The 18080-nt window shown below is 55.1% G+C and overlaps 7 protein-coding genes across 7 annotated transcripts; 3 read left to right on the plus strand and 4 right to left on the minus strand.

The window, feature by feature from the left end:
* The first annotated feature begins 160 nt into the window (after positions 1-160).
* On the plus strand, positions 161-2191 carry IE81DRAFT_323411 (hypothetical protein). Its single transcript, XM_025513942.1, has 8 exons — positions 161-599; positions 721-798; positions 872-1151; positions 1230-1317; positions 1396-1558; positions 1653-1757; positions 1854-1889; positions 2004-2191. The coding sequence occupies exons 1-8, from the start codon at positions 320-322 to the stop codon at positions 2177-2179; spliced, it is 1206 nt and encodes a 401-aa protein (XP_025369608.1). The 5' UTR covers positions 161-319; the 3' UTR covers positions 2180-2191.
* Positions 2192-2349: 158 nt separating this feature from the next.
* Positions 2350-5893, minus strand: IE81DRAFT_323413 (hypothetical protein). Its single transcript, XM_025513943.1, has 12 exons — positions 5361-5893; positions 5095-5193; positions 4844-4968; positions 4576-4722; positions 4444-4514; positions 4037-4380; positions 3889-3965; positions 3564-3802; positions 3185-3491; positions 3021-3113; positions 2913-2959; positions 2350-2838 (listed from the first exon to the last, which is right to left on the minus strand). Exons 1-12 carry the CDS (start codon positions 5590-5592, stop codon positions 2658-2660), a joined length of 1962 nt encoding a protein of 653 aa, XP_025369609.1. The 5' UTR covers positions 5593-5893; the 3' UTR covers positions 2350-2657.
* A 983-nt stretch (positions 5894-6876) lies between these two features.
* On the plus strand, positions 6877-8528 carry IE81DRAFT_323416 (hypothetical protein). The gene is made up of 6 exons (XM_025513944.1): positions 6877-7406; positions 7484-7638; positions 7713-7802; positions 7864-8088; positions 8162-8320; positions 8391-8528. Exons 1-6 carry the CDS (start codon positions 7293-7295, stop codon positions 8521-8523), a joined length of 876 nt encoding a protein of 291 aa, XP_025369610.1. The 5' UTR covers positions 6877-7292; the 3' UTR covers positions 8524-8528.
* Positions 8491-9837, minus strand: IE81DRAFT_341361 (Ribokinase-like protein). The gene is made up of 2 exons (XM_025515646.1): positions 9347-9837; positions 8491-9271 (listed from the first exon to the last, which is right to left on the minus strand). Exons 1-2 carry the CDS (start codon positions 9685-9687, stop codon positions 8560-8562), a joined length of 1053 nt encoding a protein of 350 aa, XP_025369611.1. The 5' UTR covers positions 9688-9837; the 3' UTR covers positions 8491-8559.
* Positions 9838-11066: 1229 nt separating this feature from the next.
* IE81DRAFT_123734 (Indigoidine synthase A like protein) lies at positions 11067-13163 on the minus strand. Its single transcript, XM_025510198.1, has 4 exons — positions 12539-13163; positions 12278-12429; positions 11791-12192; positions 11067-11377 (listed from the first exon to the last, which is right to left on the minus strand). The coding sequence occupies exons 1-4, from the start codon at positions 12993-12995 to the stop codon at positions 11327-11329; spliced, it is 1062 nt and encodes a 353-aa protein (XP_025369612.1). The 5' UTR covers positions 12996-13163; the 3' UTR covers positions 11067-11326.
* Positions 13164-13528: 365 nt separating this feature from the next.
* On the plus strand, positions 13529-15333 carry IE81DRAFT_290278 (FAD dependent oxidoreductase; the record flags this gene model as incomplete). The annotated part of the gene is made up of 3 exons (XM_025511845.1): positions 13529-13769; positions 13859-14653; positions 14735-15333. The coding sequence occupies 3 exons, from the start codon at positions 13529-13531 to the stop codon at positions 15331-15333; spliced, it is 1635 nt and encodes a 544-aa protein (XP_025369613.1).
* Positions 15334-15604: 271 nt separating this feature from the next.
* IE81DRAFT_347389 (hypothetical protein) lies at positions 15605-17743 on the minus strand (the record flags this gene model as incomplete). Its single annotated transcript, XM_025516139.1, has 3 exons — positions 15605-16670; positions 16759-17559; positions 17628-17743. The coding sequence occupies 3 exons, from the start codon at positions 17741-17743 to the stop codon at positions 15605-15607; spliced, it is 1983 nt and encodes a 660-aa protein (XP_025369614.1).
* Between the last annotated feature and the right edge of the window lie 337 nt (positions 17744-18080).

The raw sequence follows: 18080 nt of genomic DNA on the forward strand, positions 1-18080 counted from the left end.
TTGATGGCGCCGCCCCTTGCATGCATGCAGCAGCTGTACCTACACGATGTGCACGGACGTGTTGGCTCGCAACAACGCGTACGTGAACTGCATGGTGACTGCAACGTCGCGTGCAGCATGGCATGCACCCGACCCGCCGCCGGCGCTTCACCCACCCCGAATCTTTTCTGATGTTCCACTTTCTTCCCTCCTTCTCGCTAAGCACTACCTCCACCTCCCAGACAGAAGTTGCTGAACCACAATCCAGGTTACGTTCCCCTCAACAAGGCTCTCGTTCCCCCAGACGTGCTCCGCCTCCGCGACTCGAATTGTGGCGAGAATGCAGACGGAAGGCGATGCTTCTTCAAGCGACAAGATCGCAGAATCGTCGCAGCATGCGAATGGTCTCTCCGCCTCTCGACTTTCTCTCAACCTGCATCTTCACCAAGCGTGCGAAGCTGGCAATCTTGACAGGGCCAAGGAGTGCTTGGAACGAGGTGCGGATGCGTGGTGGGAGGATGAGGGGACGATCGGATGGAGCGCTCTGCATTTCGCTGCGGAGAGCGGCAACACCAAATTGGTCAGATTTTTGCTCAGAAGAGGAGCGCTTTGGAATGCTGGTGGGTCTCGCTGATTCTCAGATGAAGGTGGCTTGTAGTGAAACTCGATCAAGCGATCGTGCTCTGCTCATGCTCATGCTCTCCGTGTACTCCTTTTCTTGTCTGCACGGCGTTTCATCAGTCGACTCTAACGGCATCACCGCAGCCGAGGTCGCTTGGTCCCTCAATGACGCAGCTACATATCGGGCCATCATGGATGGTGAGCAAGCATGTGACGTCTAGCACTTGCAACCGCGCGCTGAGCCTTCTCAAGCCGGTCGTGCGCGAAACAGAGGGCGTGCGACAAACGATGCTTCGCAATGCTCTCGATCAGCGAGCTCGTGTCGAGGCTGCCGAGGATGCAGCAGCGGAAGAGACGGGTGCAGATGCGGAGGGCATGTTGGTGGAAGTGCAAGCCGATGGGCATCTCGTCCTTCGACCTGATGCTCACGGAGAGGTATCAGCTAATAACGAGGCCTTCTTGTCCAGCAAATTGTCGTTCGAGAGGGGAGAGGATGGGCTAGAGAGATGCGTCGATGTGGACGGTGGAGTGGTCATGGCGGGCTGGGAAACGTGAGTGTGCTCACAGCTCGGCAAGAGTCCATACGTAGAAAGCGGAGTTCTGAGCGCAATGCCGTTGCTCTTCTGAAGCGACATCATGGAAAAGACTGCAGAATTGCTGTGCGCAGGTCAGGAAGAGGGATTCAGCGTGCTCAATATAGGCTTTGGCCTCGGCATCGTGAGCACTTCATTCTCGCACTCTCTCCCAACCGCTGCTCCACGTCCAACGTGCTCAGGACACACTCCCCATCTGCAGATCGACACGCTCTTTCAAAACTACAAGCCCGGACGCCATGTCATCGTAGAGCCACACGCGGACGTCGTAGCTCACCTTCGCGCCCAAGGTTGGCAATCCAAGCCAGGCGTGCAAGTGGTCCAACAGAGATGGCAAGAGTGCATTGCGGAGCTGAGCGACTTTGGTGAGCAAAAAGAGCTGCAGACCTTGGGCCACCTAAAGATTCGATTCTTGTAATCCATACTGATCAAGGAGGAATCTTCTTTGGCAAAACCAAGACGTCATCTATACCGACACATACTCGGAAGATTATGCGGCGCTCAACGACTTTTTCGACAAGTTGCCAGATCTCGTCTCCGGCCCCTCTGCTCGCTTCTCATTCTGTCGGTACAATGATGCTTGATGCATGCCATTTGCGATCCGCTCTCGTCCTGCCGACTGCCCGCTCATCCCCATCCACCCTGGCTCACCTGCCACAGTCCACGGTCTAGCAGGTACGAACCCATTTCTATACGGTAAGCATCGCGCTGACCTGACTAGCTTTCTTCAAGCTACAAAAATGCGCCCAGACTTGTGCAGAACCGATTCTTCCCCCTGGCCTCACACGCGACCTCTCCACCTCCACTCAGACGTCTATACGCGCGTGGCGGAGCTAGATCTGATCGGTATAGGCTTGCAAACGCAGTGGCACACCATCAGACCCGCGCTAGCGAATACAGAATTGATTTGGAAGGGCACAAAGAGAGCTTATTGGACCTTGGACGAGTTCAGGATACCTCTCTGCTCCATGCAGATCTTGCAATGAGATGACGATGATGATGATGATCGGAGGAGCTCATGAAAATCAGATCGTGTGCGAAGATCGCAGCCAGATCGGACGCTTGTGTTTCACGACCCGCTAGCGGATCAGCATCATCTGCTAAATCTGTGATCCACGGCTCAGATGCGGGGTTTTTTTTTTTTTTTTTTAAGAAAGCAGTCGGCCGATCCACTGTAAGGTTGCTTGTACAAGGTGTTTACAAGTATATGCCAGGGCCAAGAGCTTCGAAAAGGGAGGACAGACCCGACCTCTACGCCGCGCTGGAGATTCTTGACCCGACACGCACGATATGCGCCTCAGAGTGGATCTGCTATTTGTTGAGATGAGAGAATATGGCAAATAGAAGCGCAGGGTATATTCCACGGCCATCCTGACCGGGGCGCAGAGCGGCAAGCCCAGTCTGCAGCGTATTCGCGACTGATGGAGGGATCCGCTCCAGCACACCTTTATGCCCAGAACATGCCTAATTGTGAGTCGCCGCAACGCTGACCGGTCCTCGGTAGAGCGAGCCTCCGTGCCTGAACAAGCACTGAGCTGAAATTTCCGTCGCGTTCAGTCTCATCGCTAGCTCGACGTCTGCCCTGATGTATTCCCCTCCGTCGGTCGAACGGCAAGTCTTGAGCAGTGGCCGGAACGGCTCCATGCTTGAAAACCGCGCCGGAGTCAGCGACCCGTCTCTGCTACTCGAGAGCGTCTTGTGGTGAAGCGAGCGACTCACTCAATCATGAAAGTAGCCAGCTGCTCGAAACCCGCCTCGTCGACGAACTGCACATGAGGATACTATAAGCAGCGCCCACAGAGATCGACAATTTCGACAGACGCTCACCTCTGTGCCTTCCTCATCGCCACGATATACATAGAGCGAAATGGCAGCGGTGCAGGGCACATTCTTGAGCCATGTCAAAACAAAAGGCGAGATCTACGTGGTGGGCAATTATGGCAAGTCAGAACAACGCAGAGTTTAGGCACGGGCTCTATTTGCATACTCACGTGCTCTTCGTCATCTCTTCCGCTCGTTCCCTTTCGCAGCACGCATCCAAAGGCACCCGGCAGATGCTCAGTGCCATCTACTCCACTGTACACTTGACCCCTGCGAGCAACGTGACCAGGCTTCTCGGGCTTGTATACGGTAGCACACTTGATGCCGTAGTCCAGACGAGACACTCTACTCGACACTACGCCATCAATCAACCAGACCAAGGATCCGCTTGCTACAGCCTTTGCAGTGCTCTCGTCAGGCTTGCTGAGCTGTACCTTGTTTCCCAGGCGGCGCTGCACTTCATTTCGGTAAAATTCGCTAAAATGGGAGGGGTGTCTTGGCTCAGTCTGGCAGATTCCAAATCGGAAACAGTGATCCACTTTCACTAACCTTTCGCTAAATCCGCCCACCGCAGCAACTGTGATGAGACTGCCGGCACCGCCGCCGCACTGCTCCACACGCCTCTCGATGGACTCGACAGTAGCCTTGATGCTAGGTTCGAAGAGCTCTGCAATCTCTTTGCCAGTGAAGACCAATTTGCCTCTGCGCAAACCGATCTTGGAATCCGACTCCGACGAGGAGCCGATGGGCAGCAGAATCTGCTCCACATCCGCGCGCGCAAAGGATTGCTGCCGAACATCATGGTTTGAGAGGAGAAAGTGCAGTGAGCAACCAGGTGGGTGAATGCGGGAATTCTCAAGCCTGCCAACCTCACCTTGATGCCTTCAGAAAATGCTTGGCGCAGATGGCGCAAGTCTTCAAAGTTGTCCCAACGTGTGCCTTTCAGGCGGTCTGATCATGGGAACGAAAATTGAGGCCGTCAGACCAGAGACATGTGTAGCTGATCAATCGTGAAGACTCACCTTGGATCAGAAGCATAGCTCTGTGATCTACAGTAGCAGAACCACCTATGATGCAGTCGCTCACTCCAACCTCTTTGCATTCAATCGCGGGCCAAACGCTCGTGACCTCGTAGGTGGTGATGTCGATCGTTCCACCTCCCGCATCGAGCACAATCAGATGTTGGCCTGGCTTTTCCAGCCAGTCGCCCGCCGCTGACATTGCGCAATAATTGATCGATGCCTCTGCTTCTGTCACGAAACGGATGGCATCACTTCTCTCGGGGGGAATCAATTGAGCGTTGATGCAAGCTTGTCTAAGCACTTGCTGCTGCTGTAATTCCCAGCCGCATGGCGTTGTGATGATGCTGTTTATAGAAACCACTTTGTGAGCGAATCGAGATAAATTGCTCCTGAAGTCATCGACTCACTACGAGGTATTCTGACCAAGAGTTTGGAGGACTTCGGCTCCGTTGTGCAAACGAGAGAAGATATATGCTCCCTAGAAAGATATTCGAGATCAATGCTGATACATGAGGACCAAGCTTCGCAGGCATGCTCACTACGCAACGAATGATGTATGCCAGAAAAGTGGAGCACACTTGCTCGGCAGTGACACCAGGGGGCAGTGGATCCAAATCCAGCTGATCCGTCGTCTCATTGGAGTCCCCGGCGAGAATGACGTGCAAGTGTGCAGGCTTGAGGTGCAGCTGGTGTACGCAACGGAAGACGTGTGCACGAGAGGCGTGCCAAGCACGGCGTCAGCTCAGCTAAGCAATCGCCTTCCTTTTGGCGCTTCACTGCGTCCTCTCTGCCGAACTTTGCACTTACCTTCCACCAGCGGATCTGCGAACCACCTTCATCCAGAACTACATCTGCTTCAGGGCCCTCTGCTTCAGCACCAAAGAACCTGGCGTTGCCTTCTGCGTCGTAGGTGACAACGGATGGCACCTTTGCTGTAGTGGAGCAAACGCAGCATGGCGCAGACAAGTTCAGTCATTGCAAGTGAGGGCTGCCCCGAGGCCTCTGAAGCACTCCCCGGCCCCCACAATTTGGCTTCAGCAGCCAGACCTGCTACTCACACAGACCACTGGCCTGGCCAGGGTAAGCGCGGCAATCTTCGATACGAGGTTTCTTCCCAGGCTCAAGGATGCAGTAAGATGCGCCGGAGTAAGTTGTACCTGTTATAAAAAGCGGCTGATGGTCAGTTGAGCGCTCTCCTGGCTGCTTCTGACTGGCTGCTTATGAAGAAGCATCCATCCCAAGCACTCGGTCCATACTCGCATAGCATGCGCCGTCACCGAAATCGGATCAAGTACTCGATGCGCTGCGAAGGCCAGCCACTCACCCAGATCGATACTGATGATCAGCTGTCTCTCTCCCTGATATGGTAGCCAATCCTTACCCGCTCGTCGCTGCAAGCGCGGCGCGACGCTCCCATCAGCCAGGTACTGATTGTAATTGTTTCCAGTGACATTTGCGGAACCTGACGCATGGGCATTGCTGCCGTGTCCATTGCTAGAGCCACCGGATCGGTCCATGGTGGACACAGATTCGCGACCGAACCCGTTCGAGGGCATGTTGTCGCTTCCACTAACAGTTCTCAGTCAATTGGTTGAGATGTGCGAAATCCTAAAGGATCTAATCCTCGTATGTTCGAGTCGGGCTCAAATATCCCAGCGAGACTGGGCGATGCCGCAGTTTATTCCAGCCTTGATATGTGAAAGCAAAGCGTTCCCCGCGCAGACTGACCGGGCTTGAGGGCTGAAGGGGCTGGAGGTAGATGAGAGAAGGCGAGTGCGTCAGGGAATTGGTGCAATGGTGAATAGAAGGCAGGCAGGAATTCATCGGAATGATAAGGTGTGCAGTTCGGTGGGTCGGTCACTCAAAAGGAATGCGAGCATCCAGCAGCACAGCAGACCTTGCGGGCGTCTGTTGCCCTGTTGGGGCTTCGCTCTACTCGATCTGCTGCTGGAGCAGTGCGCATGCAGCGGCTGGACTATAGGCTGCAGCAGCAGGCTTCTTGCGCGGCATGCATGCAGAAGCAGCTGCATATCACGAGTCAAGATCGAAAGACCGAGCTTCCACGCGGTGATGCGCGCGAGAAATGCAATTCCCGTGCGCGCGCGGCGTTCCTGGGTTTCGCAGGCCGCGCGGAGAACCAGCGCATCAGGCATGGGCATGTTGTCTCACACATACGTGATTGCGCTTCATTCGATCGCGGCTGAGAGAGCTGATAATTGGTTCCGCGTGTCGGTCATCATTATCGTGCCTGTGTAAATTTGTCCAAATAGGCATTTAAATGGTGCACGACGTAACCTATGCCAGCACAAACGATCATTCCACTCAGACCCAGTCATGGAGTGCACAGGAGACTGCTCTGACTCACGGTCGTGAGCTGAATACGAGCGCGACGAGCTGCAAAAAGGCGCAGGTCAAGTCAAGACTCGCGGATGCATGCATCTCCATGCAAGACCTTCGCGCGAAGACGAGACCTGAGAGTGCATGGTGAGACCTCGAGGTCGACGACGCTGCATCCATGGCAGACTGGCCTGCAAATCGGCCAGAATAGCGTAATGCTTCCTCGCAGACGATGTGCTGGTATGATGCGACAGGCTCCAAAGGTCCTTAGACGAAGCATCAGCACGCCCAACGCCATTCATGTACCGATCAAGATATATAAATTGGCCATGCTGAAGGGCAACGTGACGGCTCGCTCTCCCTTCGATCCGCGGCTGTTTCACCCGGCTGATCGCGGGTGGTACACAGCATGAATAGCGCAGCGAGCCCGCCACTCATGTATATAGCGGCGTAACAGCAGCGCGGCCTTGATCGAGAACCGCATGCGCCGCTGCGCCAACCAACGCCCAAGCTAGCGCTTGCTCGTGCGTCAACACAACGAACTATTCTGACGCGGTGCTGATGCAGCGTATGCGTGTGCGCGAGCCATCAAGCAGCGAGCAGCAAAAACCTCATCAAGCCCAGCATATGGGCCCCTGCAAACCAGCCTAAGGCTGCACACAGCCGCGGCACTCGAGACTCACTCTCACGAATCGCTGAAGGAGCTAAATCCAGCATAGGCCGCTCGTCATCTCAGAGCACATGTCAGGAACGATCGGAGCATTCGGAGGTGTCACATAGCCATCGTATCGGGCAAGCACGTGCTAGCTTTGACGCAAAGGCGTGAGGTGAGGCGGTGGCCACGACGGCAAGTCTAGCTGCGACGCATTGAGCCAACGCGGATGGATCTTTGACAGCGCGTGCGAAGCTGGATCAAGCCATGCCCAGCCATGGCAGATTGAGCGCAAGAGGCAAAGCTGCAGGAGCTGCTGATGGGTTGAGCGCACCGCCCGCTCTCCTATCCGCAAAGCAGGTGGCTGCCAGGGCTCAAAAAGTATGTACCGCGGTCTCGACATCGTGCTGATCGACTATACATATAGCCAATGCTGATCGTGTGATCACGAACATCAGATCACTGCTGCACAGCTGCTCGAGCTGCTAGACCATGACGAGCGTCTTGTACACGTAAACGACGCTCAAAATGGAGCGCTACCAGACGAGTCTACGGTCAGCAGGGAGAACCTGAGTGACGGACTGTCTCGGACTTTGAAGAAAGCGAATACCGAGTGAGTTCGCCGTGTATGCCAAGACGCCTAGGGAGCCAAGCCCTTCATATGCCTGATACATGCCCCACCGCAAGATACACCCTCATGGTGGCCACTACTGCGGGGCTTTCCGATGCAGAGAAGGAGGAAACTTTCGCTCTTTTCCAAGCAAACATGCAGTCGCAGTACGTAAAGGATGCTCTGCGTGAGCGGGAGCAGATCCTGATACGACCGCACCTTTTACAGCTACGAAGGATCAGCTCAGGGTTGGGAACCAGCTGAGAAAAGGACCGAAATATTTGACCATCAGTCCCGCTTCTTGATTCTCGTCGAGGGCGCCCAATCGTCTATCACTCGACCAGCGGCGTTCGCGGTATGGCGTTTTGATACAGAAGAGTGTGATCCGTCCGATCCGGCGCAGCGTCGTAGACCAGGTCGCAGGAGAGAAGAAGAGATCGAAGTGGCTTATTGGTGCGTAGGATGCCGGCTTCAGTCACCAACAGGCCCATCTTGTGATGCTCAAAGCGTTCCCTCTCGCCTATAGCTACGAGCTGCAGGTATCCTTACCGCACCGAAAAAACGGCTTGGGCAGGTTTCTCATGCAACAGCTGGAGCATATCGCTTGCAAGACTCGCATGCGCAAAGTCATGCTGACAGTCTTTAGCAACAATCTCGAAGCCAAAGCTTTCTATAAGAAGACCGGGTGAGTGCTTGCTTCGCATCCCTGTCCCCTCTGCATCCGACCGTGAACGAAGCTGACGCATGATGAGCAGATACTGGACCGACTCGATCAGTCCCAATCAATGGTCTACAGAGAGCGCGACGTCTTTAGATCAAAAGGATGATAACGAGACAGAGTACGATTACGACATCCTCAGCAAATCTGTGGTACCGAGTACGCAATGAATGCATTTCATCAAAGAGTTTGCGTGCGGTGCGATATCACTGTTGAGACCATGCTTGCTCCCATCTATGTTGCACCTCTTGCCTTTTGGGTATGCTTTCCAGTGCGCCCTCTACTTCTACAGCCATCGAGGCAGCTGTGACAGCCCATTCCAGCACGTGTTCCGCATCTTTACGCTTGAGCAGCTTGGTCGTCTGTTCGCTGGCTTGATGTTGAGCAAGAGTATGAATGAGGTTCCCAGCGAACGTGTCCCCAGCTCCAGTGGTGTCCTTGACTTCCTTTGGCTTGACCGACGGCTTGTCCAGCACTGCACGTTCGTTCTCGCGAGAATCCGACAGCCTGACCCTCGCAATGACACCCTTTGAACCTCTCGTCAGGACGATCCAGTCTAGCTTTGCTAGCTGCTTCAGATCGTTCAGAGCATCGAGCACCGCTTGCGGTCCTTCGGGAACCCTGACGCCGAAAGCTTCGAGCAGATCTGCACCTTCTCCTTCGTTGACGATCAGCACGTTCAGTTCATCCCAAGCAAAGTCTCGCACCTTTTCCTGAATGAGCATTGGCGAAGGATTGAAGATCGTCGTGACACCTTGCGCATGAGCGTGTGACAAGAACGCTTTGGTGTGCTCCAAAGGAATCTCGTTCTGCAGCACCAGATGCGTGGGTGGACGAGGCAAAGCTTTAAATGCTGTCGCGGGGTCGGAGGTGGAAGCCGCTTCTCTGTGAAAGTTGGCTCCGGGGAGTAGCACGCTGAAGCACTCGGCAAAGCGATGGCGACATGAGCGTTTAGCACATGCAGCTTACTTTTCATGCCTCCTCGCTACTCACATGCTGTTCTCGCCATCATCTGCGATCTGGATGATCGCCCTGCCAGTTGGCACCCTGTCCAACCTCAAGACCGCATCGCTCTTGACACCCCTCCTTTCCAGCTCCTCCACAGGCCAATCCGCATCCTTGCCAACAGCACCACACAAATACACCTGGGCCCCCTGCAGTCCCAGAGCTGCGCTGACGTTGGCACCTTTACCACCTGATCGACTGACTAGGCTAGTGGAGGAGAGCGTCTCTCCTGGACGAACGATGTGCGGTACCCGATACGTCTCATCTATGTTTACGCTGGAACGAACAAGAATCAGGGGCTGGCTAGCTCGCGATTGCGAGGATGCCATGGCGGAGAGGACTTGGTGATTGTAGTGTGTTAGGCAAAAGGGAGAAATGCTGCCGACAAGGATCGTCGTGAGATTGACGTCTTGCAGTCTTGCGGTAGTGGTGAAGGCAAGTCAAGAGCAGCGTTGATGCGATTGCGTGAAGGAAGGTGTAAAGAGGGCAGCCGTTTCAGATTTTCGCGCAGCGAGCCGAGTGGAGGCGCTTTTCCTGAATTCGCTGCAGGAGTTGATTCTTGCCTGCGTATGGAATCTGGCCTGCATATTTGCCGCGGTCCCACTCTTGACTGGAGCAAACCGCGAATGCGAACCAAGAAAATCATCATCCATCGGTACTTTGTGCATTACTCTTGCATATTTGCGAGACAAGATCATCACTACCTTGTGAGCTCGCTCCCACGGCACATGATGACAGTGCGACTATTCAAGATATCTGCGTCCTGACGGTGAAGAACAGCCCTTTGATTCTTCAGCCACAGTATGCAAAGCATGCGCATTACACCTGCTCGTGCAGTCGACGTCGCGGTTTTCCAGAGAGGTGATGAAGCTTTAGTACCGCAGGCACGACGTGAGAGCTAATCCTCGGGAACTCCTGGCGAGATATAGCGATCAGTGCCTTGGCGTCCACATCGGCCGTGTGATGGCATGGCCATAACTGAAGATCAAATTACAGATTTCCTGAGGCCATGGAGACTGCTGGTCTACAGTCCACGCATATCCTTTTGGGCAGCGCTTCGGCAGCGAGAACGTACCTACTTAGTCCGTGCCAGGCCTCACCCCAAATTGGTGCTTCGACACTCTCGAGTCGACGCGGAGGCAGAGCCCGAAGTCCAGCACTTCTTCGCCAAGAAGTGGTTCAAGCAGCGGGGAGACGGCTTGGGCGGAGTCCAATGTGAGGGCAGCAGCTCTCTGCGCGATCTCGATTGCCATGTCCAAGTATTCCGAGTCCCAGTACTGGGGATGAACTCCTTCTTGCATCGAGACGTGGCAGAGAGCGAGCATAGCTCCTGCAAACGTGTCACCGGCACCCGTCGTATTGAGCTCCGTGTCTGGAGTGACTCGAGTCGGTGGCGGACAGAGGCGCGACAATATCACCGGCTCGCCACTATCACAATCACGAGCTGATTGTGCAAGTAAGACTCCTTTAGAGCCCATCTTCACTAAGATTGCGCCCGAGACCAGTGCAGAGAGCTCTTGCGCCTTTTTCTCTACGTCTCCGTGTACAATGGGAGATCTGAACAGCACCTTGTCCGCATTCCACGGAAGCAAACCGAGCTTGTATGCTTCAGAGTGTATGGCTTCGACTTCGCTCTCGTTAGGGGTCATGAATGTCGTCCAGTCCCGTAACCAGCGACCTATCCGGTCCTTCCGGCCCTCCGCGCTCTCCCAGATGATGCCCATGTGCCTCACGTTCAGGTCATCCTCGTACTTCTCCTTGATCTTGTGGAGTGCGCCTATTAGCCTCGGTGCCTTGGCAACAGAAGTAGGCTCATACAGCACTGCAGGCGACCGACGCTTGGTCTGCACTTCATACACAGAATCTACGACCTTGGATAGGGCTTCCTCCTGAAAGTTGGCGTCCAGCCCTATGGTGAGGGGAAGTTGAGATGAAAGCCGAGCAGCCAACCGAGAGGTCGTATCTGCACTACTGTCTTCGAGTGCCTCGGTGTCTGCAATGCCGCCAAGTAGATCGCCGCTCTCGTCAAGGTTCAATACGACAGAGGGTGTGCGGTCCCGTTTGAGAATTTGCAGGCCATCCGTCCGCATGAAGGAAGCTTCCATGGCCTGTCTCAACGTCACAGCTGCCGCGTCCTCTCCAACAGGAGCTATCAGCTGAACAGCGTGGGGATCTTGCGTCCGCATAAGTCGTGTGGCCGCCTCCGCCATGTTTCGCGCTACGCCTCCCGGCGACGTTGTGACCCTGCCGGCATAGGTGGTGCCAGAGGAGATGGCATCTTTGCTTCCTTGCGCAGTCACGTCGAGCGCGGCAGCACCGATCACCAGAGTTCCGGCTCTTGGCACTCTACGGTGAGGACCGGTCACTGAAGAAGCCTTGATTTGAGCGGTGTCGGTTGCGGTCTCGATGATACTTGTTGCCTTCTCCGTGGCCTTGTCGGGCACCGCGCTTGGGTATACTTTCGTATCTCTGTCCGCTCGTATCTTTTGCAGCTCCACAGCGGTCTGCGCGGCCACCTTCGCATTGTTGATGACCAACGCTGTGTTGTTTTCGAGAGCTTGTGGACACAGCTCAGTGACGCGTTTGAGCAACCAGGGAGTTACATCCTTGCCCGATTTGGCGATGCCATTCTCTTCAGATTCGCGCACTGCCTGTTCGACCGCCAAGCTAATTGCTTGACCAGCTGGCTCGAATTGGGATGGAATCGGAACTCCAAAGAGGTGACCTGAGTCTAGTCCCAGTGTTCTAGCCGCATAGAGTATTTCAGCTGCCTGTCGTGGAGAGTTCACAGCAGGCACGTAATGACCTGAATTGGCAGAGTAGAAGGCTGGAAACTGCGTTGCCCAGGGTTCGATGCGTATGTGAGCATCAATTTGGTCTCGTTCAATTGGAGTGTTGGGTAAGCTTCCTTCCACTCACCTCTCCGGAGCGGTTGAAGGAGCTCACACCAACTCCCTGCGTCTCGAGATACTCGAGAGTGCGCGCAATGTCCAAGATGGACTTGACACCACTGCTGAACACGGACACTGGCGTTCTGCCAAGCTCCGTCAGATCAGAAGAGATGTCCATAGCTTAAAGTACCCCACGTCATCGTTGTGGACGACGAAACGATACCTGGGACTTCAGCATGTCTCGTCTTATCCACAATGCAAGGCATATGACTTCAAAAAGACCACTCACAATCCTGTGCGCCTCGATGTACGCCGCCGATGCCCCCAGTAGCGAATATCTCGATGCCAGCGAGATGAGCCAGGACCATAGTTCCGCTCACGGTAGTCCCACCAATGACATCAGGACGAGCCAGCACCGCAGCAAGATCTCTTCTGCCAGCTTTGACCACTTCTTCCTTCTTTTTCGATCCGCCTTTATTGCCACACGCAGCTAGCCGCTCCAGCTGACCAGGCGCGAGCCCTACATTTGCAAAGCCATCTAGAAGAGCAATGGTAGCAGGCACAGCTCCGACGTCCCTCACCGCTTCTTCGCAAGCTTTGGCAGTTTCCAAGTTAGCGGGAAAGGGCAAGCCATGCGTGATGATGGTGCTCTCCAATGCCACGAGCGGCTTGGTGACAGCGGCCCCACGCGAAGTCGCGTGTGAGAGACCTAAAGAAGGATGAATTCGGAGAAATTTGGAAAACATCCTCGGCTTGACGGTTGCGTGACCTTGACGGGTAGATGCGATGAGTCTTTTGGGTTCGAGTTGGCATCTACCCTACTTCAAGTACTTGGTGCCGACCCTCTGCAGAGGAAGTGAAGTCGGCGAGTCGTAAGAACATGTCCAGCATAGCCCCTGCTGGTGGAGTGAGTGCATGAAGGAAGAAAGGATGAGCCTCGCCGCGCCTCGTTTGTCCGTCCGCCAACGGAGGCACACAGGGACGCATACATCCGCCGCCGGGCGCTAGTAAAGTCAACAATTATGCACGCTCGTGTGAGTGCGTCTTGACTGCAGAGAGAATGGCCGCTCTTTGATCTGCGGCGCAGACCACTCCGCTCTCCACCATCACCCTTTGTCTCTCCTTGGTACCTGACACCGCAACCGCTCCGTGCTGCTTCTCAAAGCTTTCGCGGTCAAGCATGCTGCGTACCAGCTCATTGGGTCGGATGAGTCGACCTTTGTCGCTTGCGTCGAGATGGGCCTGCCAGAGATGCTTTGCGACTAGCAGCCGCTCCGGCATGGCTGACGCTGCACCGGAGCCCCTTTACCCGCTGCTAAGAGGAAGCGATGTAGCGGCTCAGGCCGCGCTGAGCTCTGACCTTTCGGTGGATCATCTAGTCATCGGAGCTGGAGCCGTTGGGCTCGCTATCGCGAGAGAATTGACAAGAAGGTGGCCCGAGAGAACGACTTATCTAGTGGAGAGGCATCAGCAACCTGGTCAGGAAACGAGCAGCAGAAACTCGGAAGTCATTCACGCTGGTGAGATCGCCGCCCAATATGAAGGTCTAGATCTGAATTGCGCACAGAGCGGCCAGCATTGATGGCTCTCCTACGTACTCACTGCACAGGCTTGTATTATCCGAAGGACTCCTTGAAGACCCGGATGTGCATACGAGGAAGGGATCTGATGTACGAGTACTGCTCGTCTTACAACGTGCCACACAAGCAGATCGGCAAGCTCGTGGTGGGCCCATCTAATGCCAGATCCTATTTCGAGTCGATGTTACGTCACGTATCGAGTCTAGAGCCTAGCAAGCATCGACCGGAGCTTACGCTGATAAGCGGAGATGAGGCACGAGAACTGGAGCCTGAGCTTAGCAAGGGCATCGGTGCGGCAGTCTTCAGCCCTCGGACTGGCATCGTATCCTCGCACGAGTATATGGAAAGTCTAGAGAAGGAGGTCATGGACTCGGAAATTGCAGAGATCGTGTACGATACGAGCGTGCTGAAGGTGGAGCCTATCCTGGTTGCTTCTGCCTCATCCAATTCGTCTTCGAAGCGAGGCGCCTCCTCGGAGGATCAAGGCTGGATCGTGCATATGCGCACGGGAGAGTCAAACGATGTGGACACGTTGCGGAGCAAAGTCGTCATCAACTCGGCCGGTCTCACAGCTCCCGCTATACTGAATGGGCTACTCAGAGACGGACACTTTGGCTCTGCGCCCAAAGATTGGGCCAGAGAGGGCAGTGGAGAGTCAGTGGATGACTCTTCGAGGAAAATTGCGCCATTGGCGGCTTATTACTCCAAGGGCAACTATGCAAGCTACAAAGGTCAAGGCGCCAGACATGTCAAGCATCTCATTTACCCTACGCCTTTCGGAATGGACCAAGGGGGAGACCCACACAAACATCAAGGGCTTGGAAGTGAGTATCAGGGTCAGCAATGGGTCGGCGCGGTCATTGAAGGATAAGCCTCAAACCTTTTGCTCCCTTCACGCTCTGCAGCGCACTTGACCATCGATCTGAACGGCGGTATCAAGTTTGGGCCGGATACTGAGTGGCTACATCCCCCACGCGACGCCTCGCCCGACTTTTGGAGCTCCTCTCTCGCTCCTCTTACACGCGTTCCTCACTCGCATCAAGACGCAGATCAAGAGTCGCGCCTTGATCTCATCCATCAAGCCGTGCAGCAGTACCTGCCGGACGTTCTCAGAGAAGGCCTTTCGCCTGATTATGCAGGTATAAGACCCAAGCTCGTACCTCCAGGTGCCGCTTTCAGAGACTTTGGTGTGTTGTTGCACCACAGCAACAATCTGGAACGTCAGCGCATATGGCAAGAGGCTTTGACACTGGGAGCAGCGCAAGATGGTGCGGAGCATGGGTCAGTCAATGCTGGTGGAACCATGATCACGCTTGCAGGCATAGAGTCTCCTGGCTTGACTAGCAGCCTAGCCATCGCCGAGCTGGTCGGGGACCTCGTTGGTAGAAGAGCTTGGGCTCACGACGATCATCATAGCAAAGCTGCTGCCAAAGCTCGTGCTAGAACAGGTAAAGGTAGCGCTGATGACGCTACTAGCTCTGCCAATGTGGATGCTTGGGCTTGAGATGTGGACTTGGCCTGTACACTACTCTGCAATAGAAAAGACGATGCTTCGACTCGCGGATTCACGAATGGCGTCGACGCTGTGAAACGTCGCTCAAGAGGGCAACGATAGAATTGGGATGAGTGACATGATATTCATTTCAATGAAAAGGTATAAAGATGTATACTCGGTGACAATTGCAGGAGAGGTATGTGTTGGGTTGATAAATAAGCGTCATATCATGTCGCCGCAAGATGTGCATTGGAGCAAGGAACCGCCCTGAGGCATCGCGCTACAGGTCTAGGCCAGGTAAGCGAGGGGACTCCTGCGCACGTGCGGCGCCATGTCGGACTCCATTCGCATCGCTCTGAGCAGACTGTTGGTACATCAGGTGCGCATCCGAGCTGCTCCCAGTCTCGCGTTCGCCCGGTTGAGCACTAGCACCGCTCGGGGCAGAGGCCTCGTCAAGATTTTCTTGTCTAGCTCTTCCTTTGCCTTTGCCAAGCTGCGTCACCCTCGACTCGTACTGCTGCGACGTTTCCGCTGGTTGATCATGCTCGCTGCGTCGAGAGCCACTTGGTCCAGCTTGTTCTTGGTGCTGTTGCGTTCCATAACCGCCCGAGGGTTGCATGGCCGTGGGCATCGAGGACGGCAGCACAGATCGATCTCTCATCTCCATAGCTTGTCCAGGCATTCCTTCATGCCTCGGCGTCGGAGGTAATTGACCATAGCCTTGCTGCTGCGGGGCAGCGTTCTGATTGAACGGAATGCTTGCTGGCGCTTGAGACGGATGAGGTCCATATGCTTGAGGAGCAAATGTCGGCGGGACAAAGTAGCTTCGAGGGCCCCACATCGGTTGCCCAGTCCTAGGGTCCACCTGAGCCATGAAGAGGGGCGGTCCGGGCGGAGGATTCTGCGAAGCGAAAAGTGGCGAATGTCCTTGCCATTGGAAAGGCCTGGCAGCTTGCGCAGACGCCATTGCGGCCTGCTGCGCTTGTCGAGCTGCTCGGTCAGACTTGCGATCTCTCAGCATGCACACGAGGGTCGCGAGCGCCAGGGTCAATCCAAAGAGGATGATGCCGACAACAAGACTAGCCACGAGGGGTCCATTCCAGTATGCAAAGTTCTTCGGGAGTGCATCGGCAGGCGCGACGCTGCATATGTCCGACGTCGATCCAAGAACCCCATTGCCATTGTAGCGTCCAGAGTCGTAGCCCGAAGGTGAGTTGCAAGTCGAGTCGTACTCGTTGGAGAAGTAGAGACCTGCATTGTACCCGGCGCCAGAGGTGAAGAGATATTGAAAGTCGTTGTTGGATCGCCAGTACACGATGGTAACGATGATGAACACGAGAGGAACGCTGCAGGGGCCGGCACATGCGTTGGCGAGGCACATTCAGTAGCAGCTCTCGGCGTGCGGACCGTAGATGTCTTCTCGGCATCACTCACAGCAAAGCGATAGCGAGCAGCAGCAAGCACGCAAAATGGCACTTGGCATGCTTGACCGTAGCGTAGCGTCGCGATCGCGGAGTGGCCGTCTGACGAGCAGCCTCAGCAGTGTCGCCAGCAGTCGTGGTGGTTTGCGCATTCTGCAATTCTGGTGCTGCTGGGCTAGCAGCCGAGGAGTGACGTTCAGCAGCAGACCCTTCACCTTCGGTAGCCGCTGGGGTCTGACCTCGACTTCCAGCAGCTGCGGCAGCTAGTGGCTGCCTGACGCCCTCATCGTTATCCTCTTGCTCTTGCTTGATCAGCCGCGCGCTCTTTTGACCGATATACGCAGCCAGAGCTGTCGCCTCGATGAAGATGAAAGCAATGATGACCAAAAAGACGATCAGGAGGATTGCACCTGGCGCACCTTGCCTGACTGAGATTGTGGTGGGAGTGGTAGAGGGTGAAGCAGAAGTGGACGACGCGCCATTAGAGACGGCTGTCGTAGCTTGACGACCCATCAGCGCATCAGCCATTGCAGGACTCGTCGCCCGAGGGGCAAGTGCTGCAATGCTTCTTGCTGCATTGTTAGGGCCGAGCCCATACGTGGACGTGGCCGTGTAGTAGTATCTTGTGTTCGTGTAGGTTTGCACGTACGCGCTGCCATAAGCGCTGCCGAGTGTAGTGGTGTACGTGCTTTCGCTTGCCGAGTAATCCGAGTACAGATACGGATTGGTGTTATAATCAGACGAAGTGCCGTAGCCACCGTAGCCACCGTAGCCGTATCCATATCTAGATGTCGATGTCGGTATCGCAACGTTGCTGGCGGTTGGAGCGGGACTTTAATCAATTTGGAAAGTGAAGAGCTGATGCTATGGATGGCAACTTACAGATTGATGCTTCTCTCCTGGTAGGGGACTAACATGACCAAGATCAGCACGACGGAGACGATGGACGTCGCCACGGCTGTGGCCATAAAGACGATAGGGTACCGGTAGGCGCTCATCTTGCCCAATCGTCAAACGAGGCGAAACGTCACAAGGGTGCTGCGAGCGATGACTGCGAGTGTTGGAGAAGCGCGTAGGGGAGAGCGGTGGTCAAGGCAGACGAAAAGCTAGGAGGTGCGATGTATAGATAGACGCTCCGTGGGGCCTCGCAGATGGTTTCCTGGACGAGCCTCATAAGGAAAGTGGATGATCGCATTCAGTCATGCTGCTTTCTTTGCATTGACAGCATTGGGAGGGCGCGATGACCACGACGCCTTTTGCTCAAGTCGAAGCTTTCGTAGAGCGCTCGCATGCCATGCCATGCCATGCCAATTGCCCGCTGTGCGCGGGAAGCGT

The sequence above is a fragment of the Ceraceosorus guamensis genome (genome assembly GCF_003144195.1).
Source record: "Ceraceosorus guamensis strain MCA 4658 unplaced genomic scaffold IE81scaffold_29, whole genome shotgun sequence".
Lineage (NCBI taxonomy): Eukaryota > Fungi > Basidiomycota > Exobasidiomycetes > Ceraceosorales > Ceraceosoraceae > Ceraceosorus > Ceraceosorus guamensis.

What these genes read in the sequence shown, in the direction of transcription:
- IE81DRAFT_323411 (XM_025513942.1), top strand. Translation starts at nt 320, where the DNA reads ATGCAGACGGAAGGCGATGCTTCTTCAAGCGACAAGATCGCAGAATCG. An exon ending in AGGAGCGCTTTGGAATGCTG is followed by an intron (nt 600 to 720) that starts GTGGGTCTCGCT and finishes GCGTTTCATCAG; the next exon opens with TCGACTCTAACGGCATCACC. An exon ending in CTCTGCTCGCTTCTCATTCT is followed by an intron (nt 1,758 to 1,853) that starts GTCGGTACAATG and finishes CACCTGCCACAG; the next exon opens with TCCACGGTCTAGCAGGTACG.
- IE81DRAFT_323413 (XM_025513943.1), bottom strand. Translation starts at nt 5,592, where the DNA reads ATGCCCTCGAACGGGTTCGGTCGCGAATCTGTGTCCACCATGGACCGA. An exon ending in GATCATCAGTATCGATCTGG is followed by an intron (nt 5,194 to 5,360) that starts GTGAGTGGCTGG and finishes TTTTTATAACAG; the next exon opens with GTACAACTTACTCCGGCGCA. An exon ending in CTTGGTCAGAATACCTCGTA is followed by an intron (nt 4,381 to 4,443) that starts GTGAGTCGATGA and finishes TTCTATAAACAG; the next exon opens with CATCATCACAACGCCATGCG.
- IE81DRAFT_323416 (XM_025513944.1), top strand. Translation starts at nt 7,293, where the DNA reads ATGCCCAGCCATGGCAGATTGAGCGCAAGAGGCAAAGCTGCAGGAGCT. An exon ending in TGGCTGCCAGGGCTCAAAAA is followed by an intron (nt 7,407 to 7,483) that starts GTATGTACCGCG and finishes CACGAACATCAG; the next exon opens with ATCACTGCTGCACAGCTGCT. An exon ending in GCTTTCTATAAGAAGACCGG is followed by an intron (nt 8,321 to 8,390) that starts GTGAGTGCTTGC and finishes CATGATGAGCAG; the next exon opens with ATACTGGACCGACTCGATCA.
- IE81DRAFT_341361 (XM_025515646.1), bottom strand. Translation starts at nt 9,687, where the DNA reads ATGGCATCCTCGCAATCGCGAGCTAGCCAGCCCCTGATTCTTGTTCGT. An exon ending in GATGATGGCGAGAACAGCAT is followed by an intron (nt 9,272 to 9,346) that starts GTGAGTAGCGAG and finishes TGCCGAGTGCTT; the next exon opens with CAGCGTGCTACTCCCCGGAG.
- IE81DRAFT_123734 (XM_025510198.1), bottom strand. Translation starts at nt 12,995, where the DNA reads ATGTTTTCCAAATTTCTCCGAATTCATCCTTCTTTAGGTCTCTCACAC. An exon ending in ACATCGAGGCGCACAGGATT is followed by an intron (nt 12,430 to 12,538) that starts GTGAGTGGTCTT and finishes GGGTACTTTAAG; the next exon opens with CTATGGACATCTCTTCTGAT. An exon ending in CAAGCGCGGTGCCCGACAAG is followed by an intron (nt 11,378 to 11,790) that starts GCCACGGAGAAG and finishes CCTTGACGAGAG; the next exon opens with CGGCGATCTACTTGGCGGCA.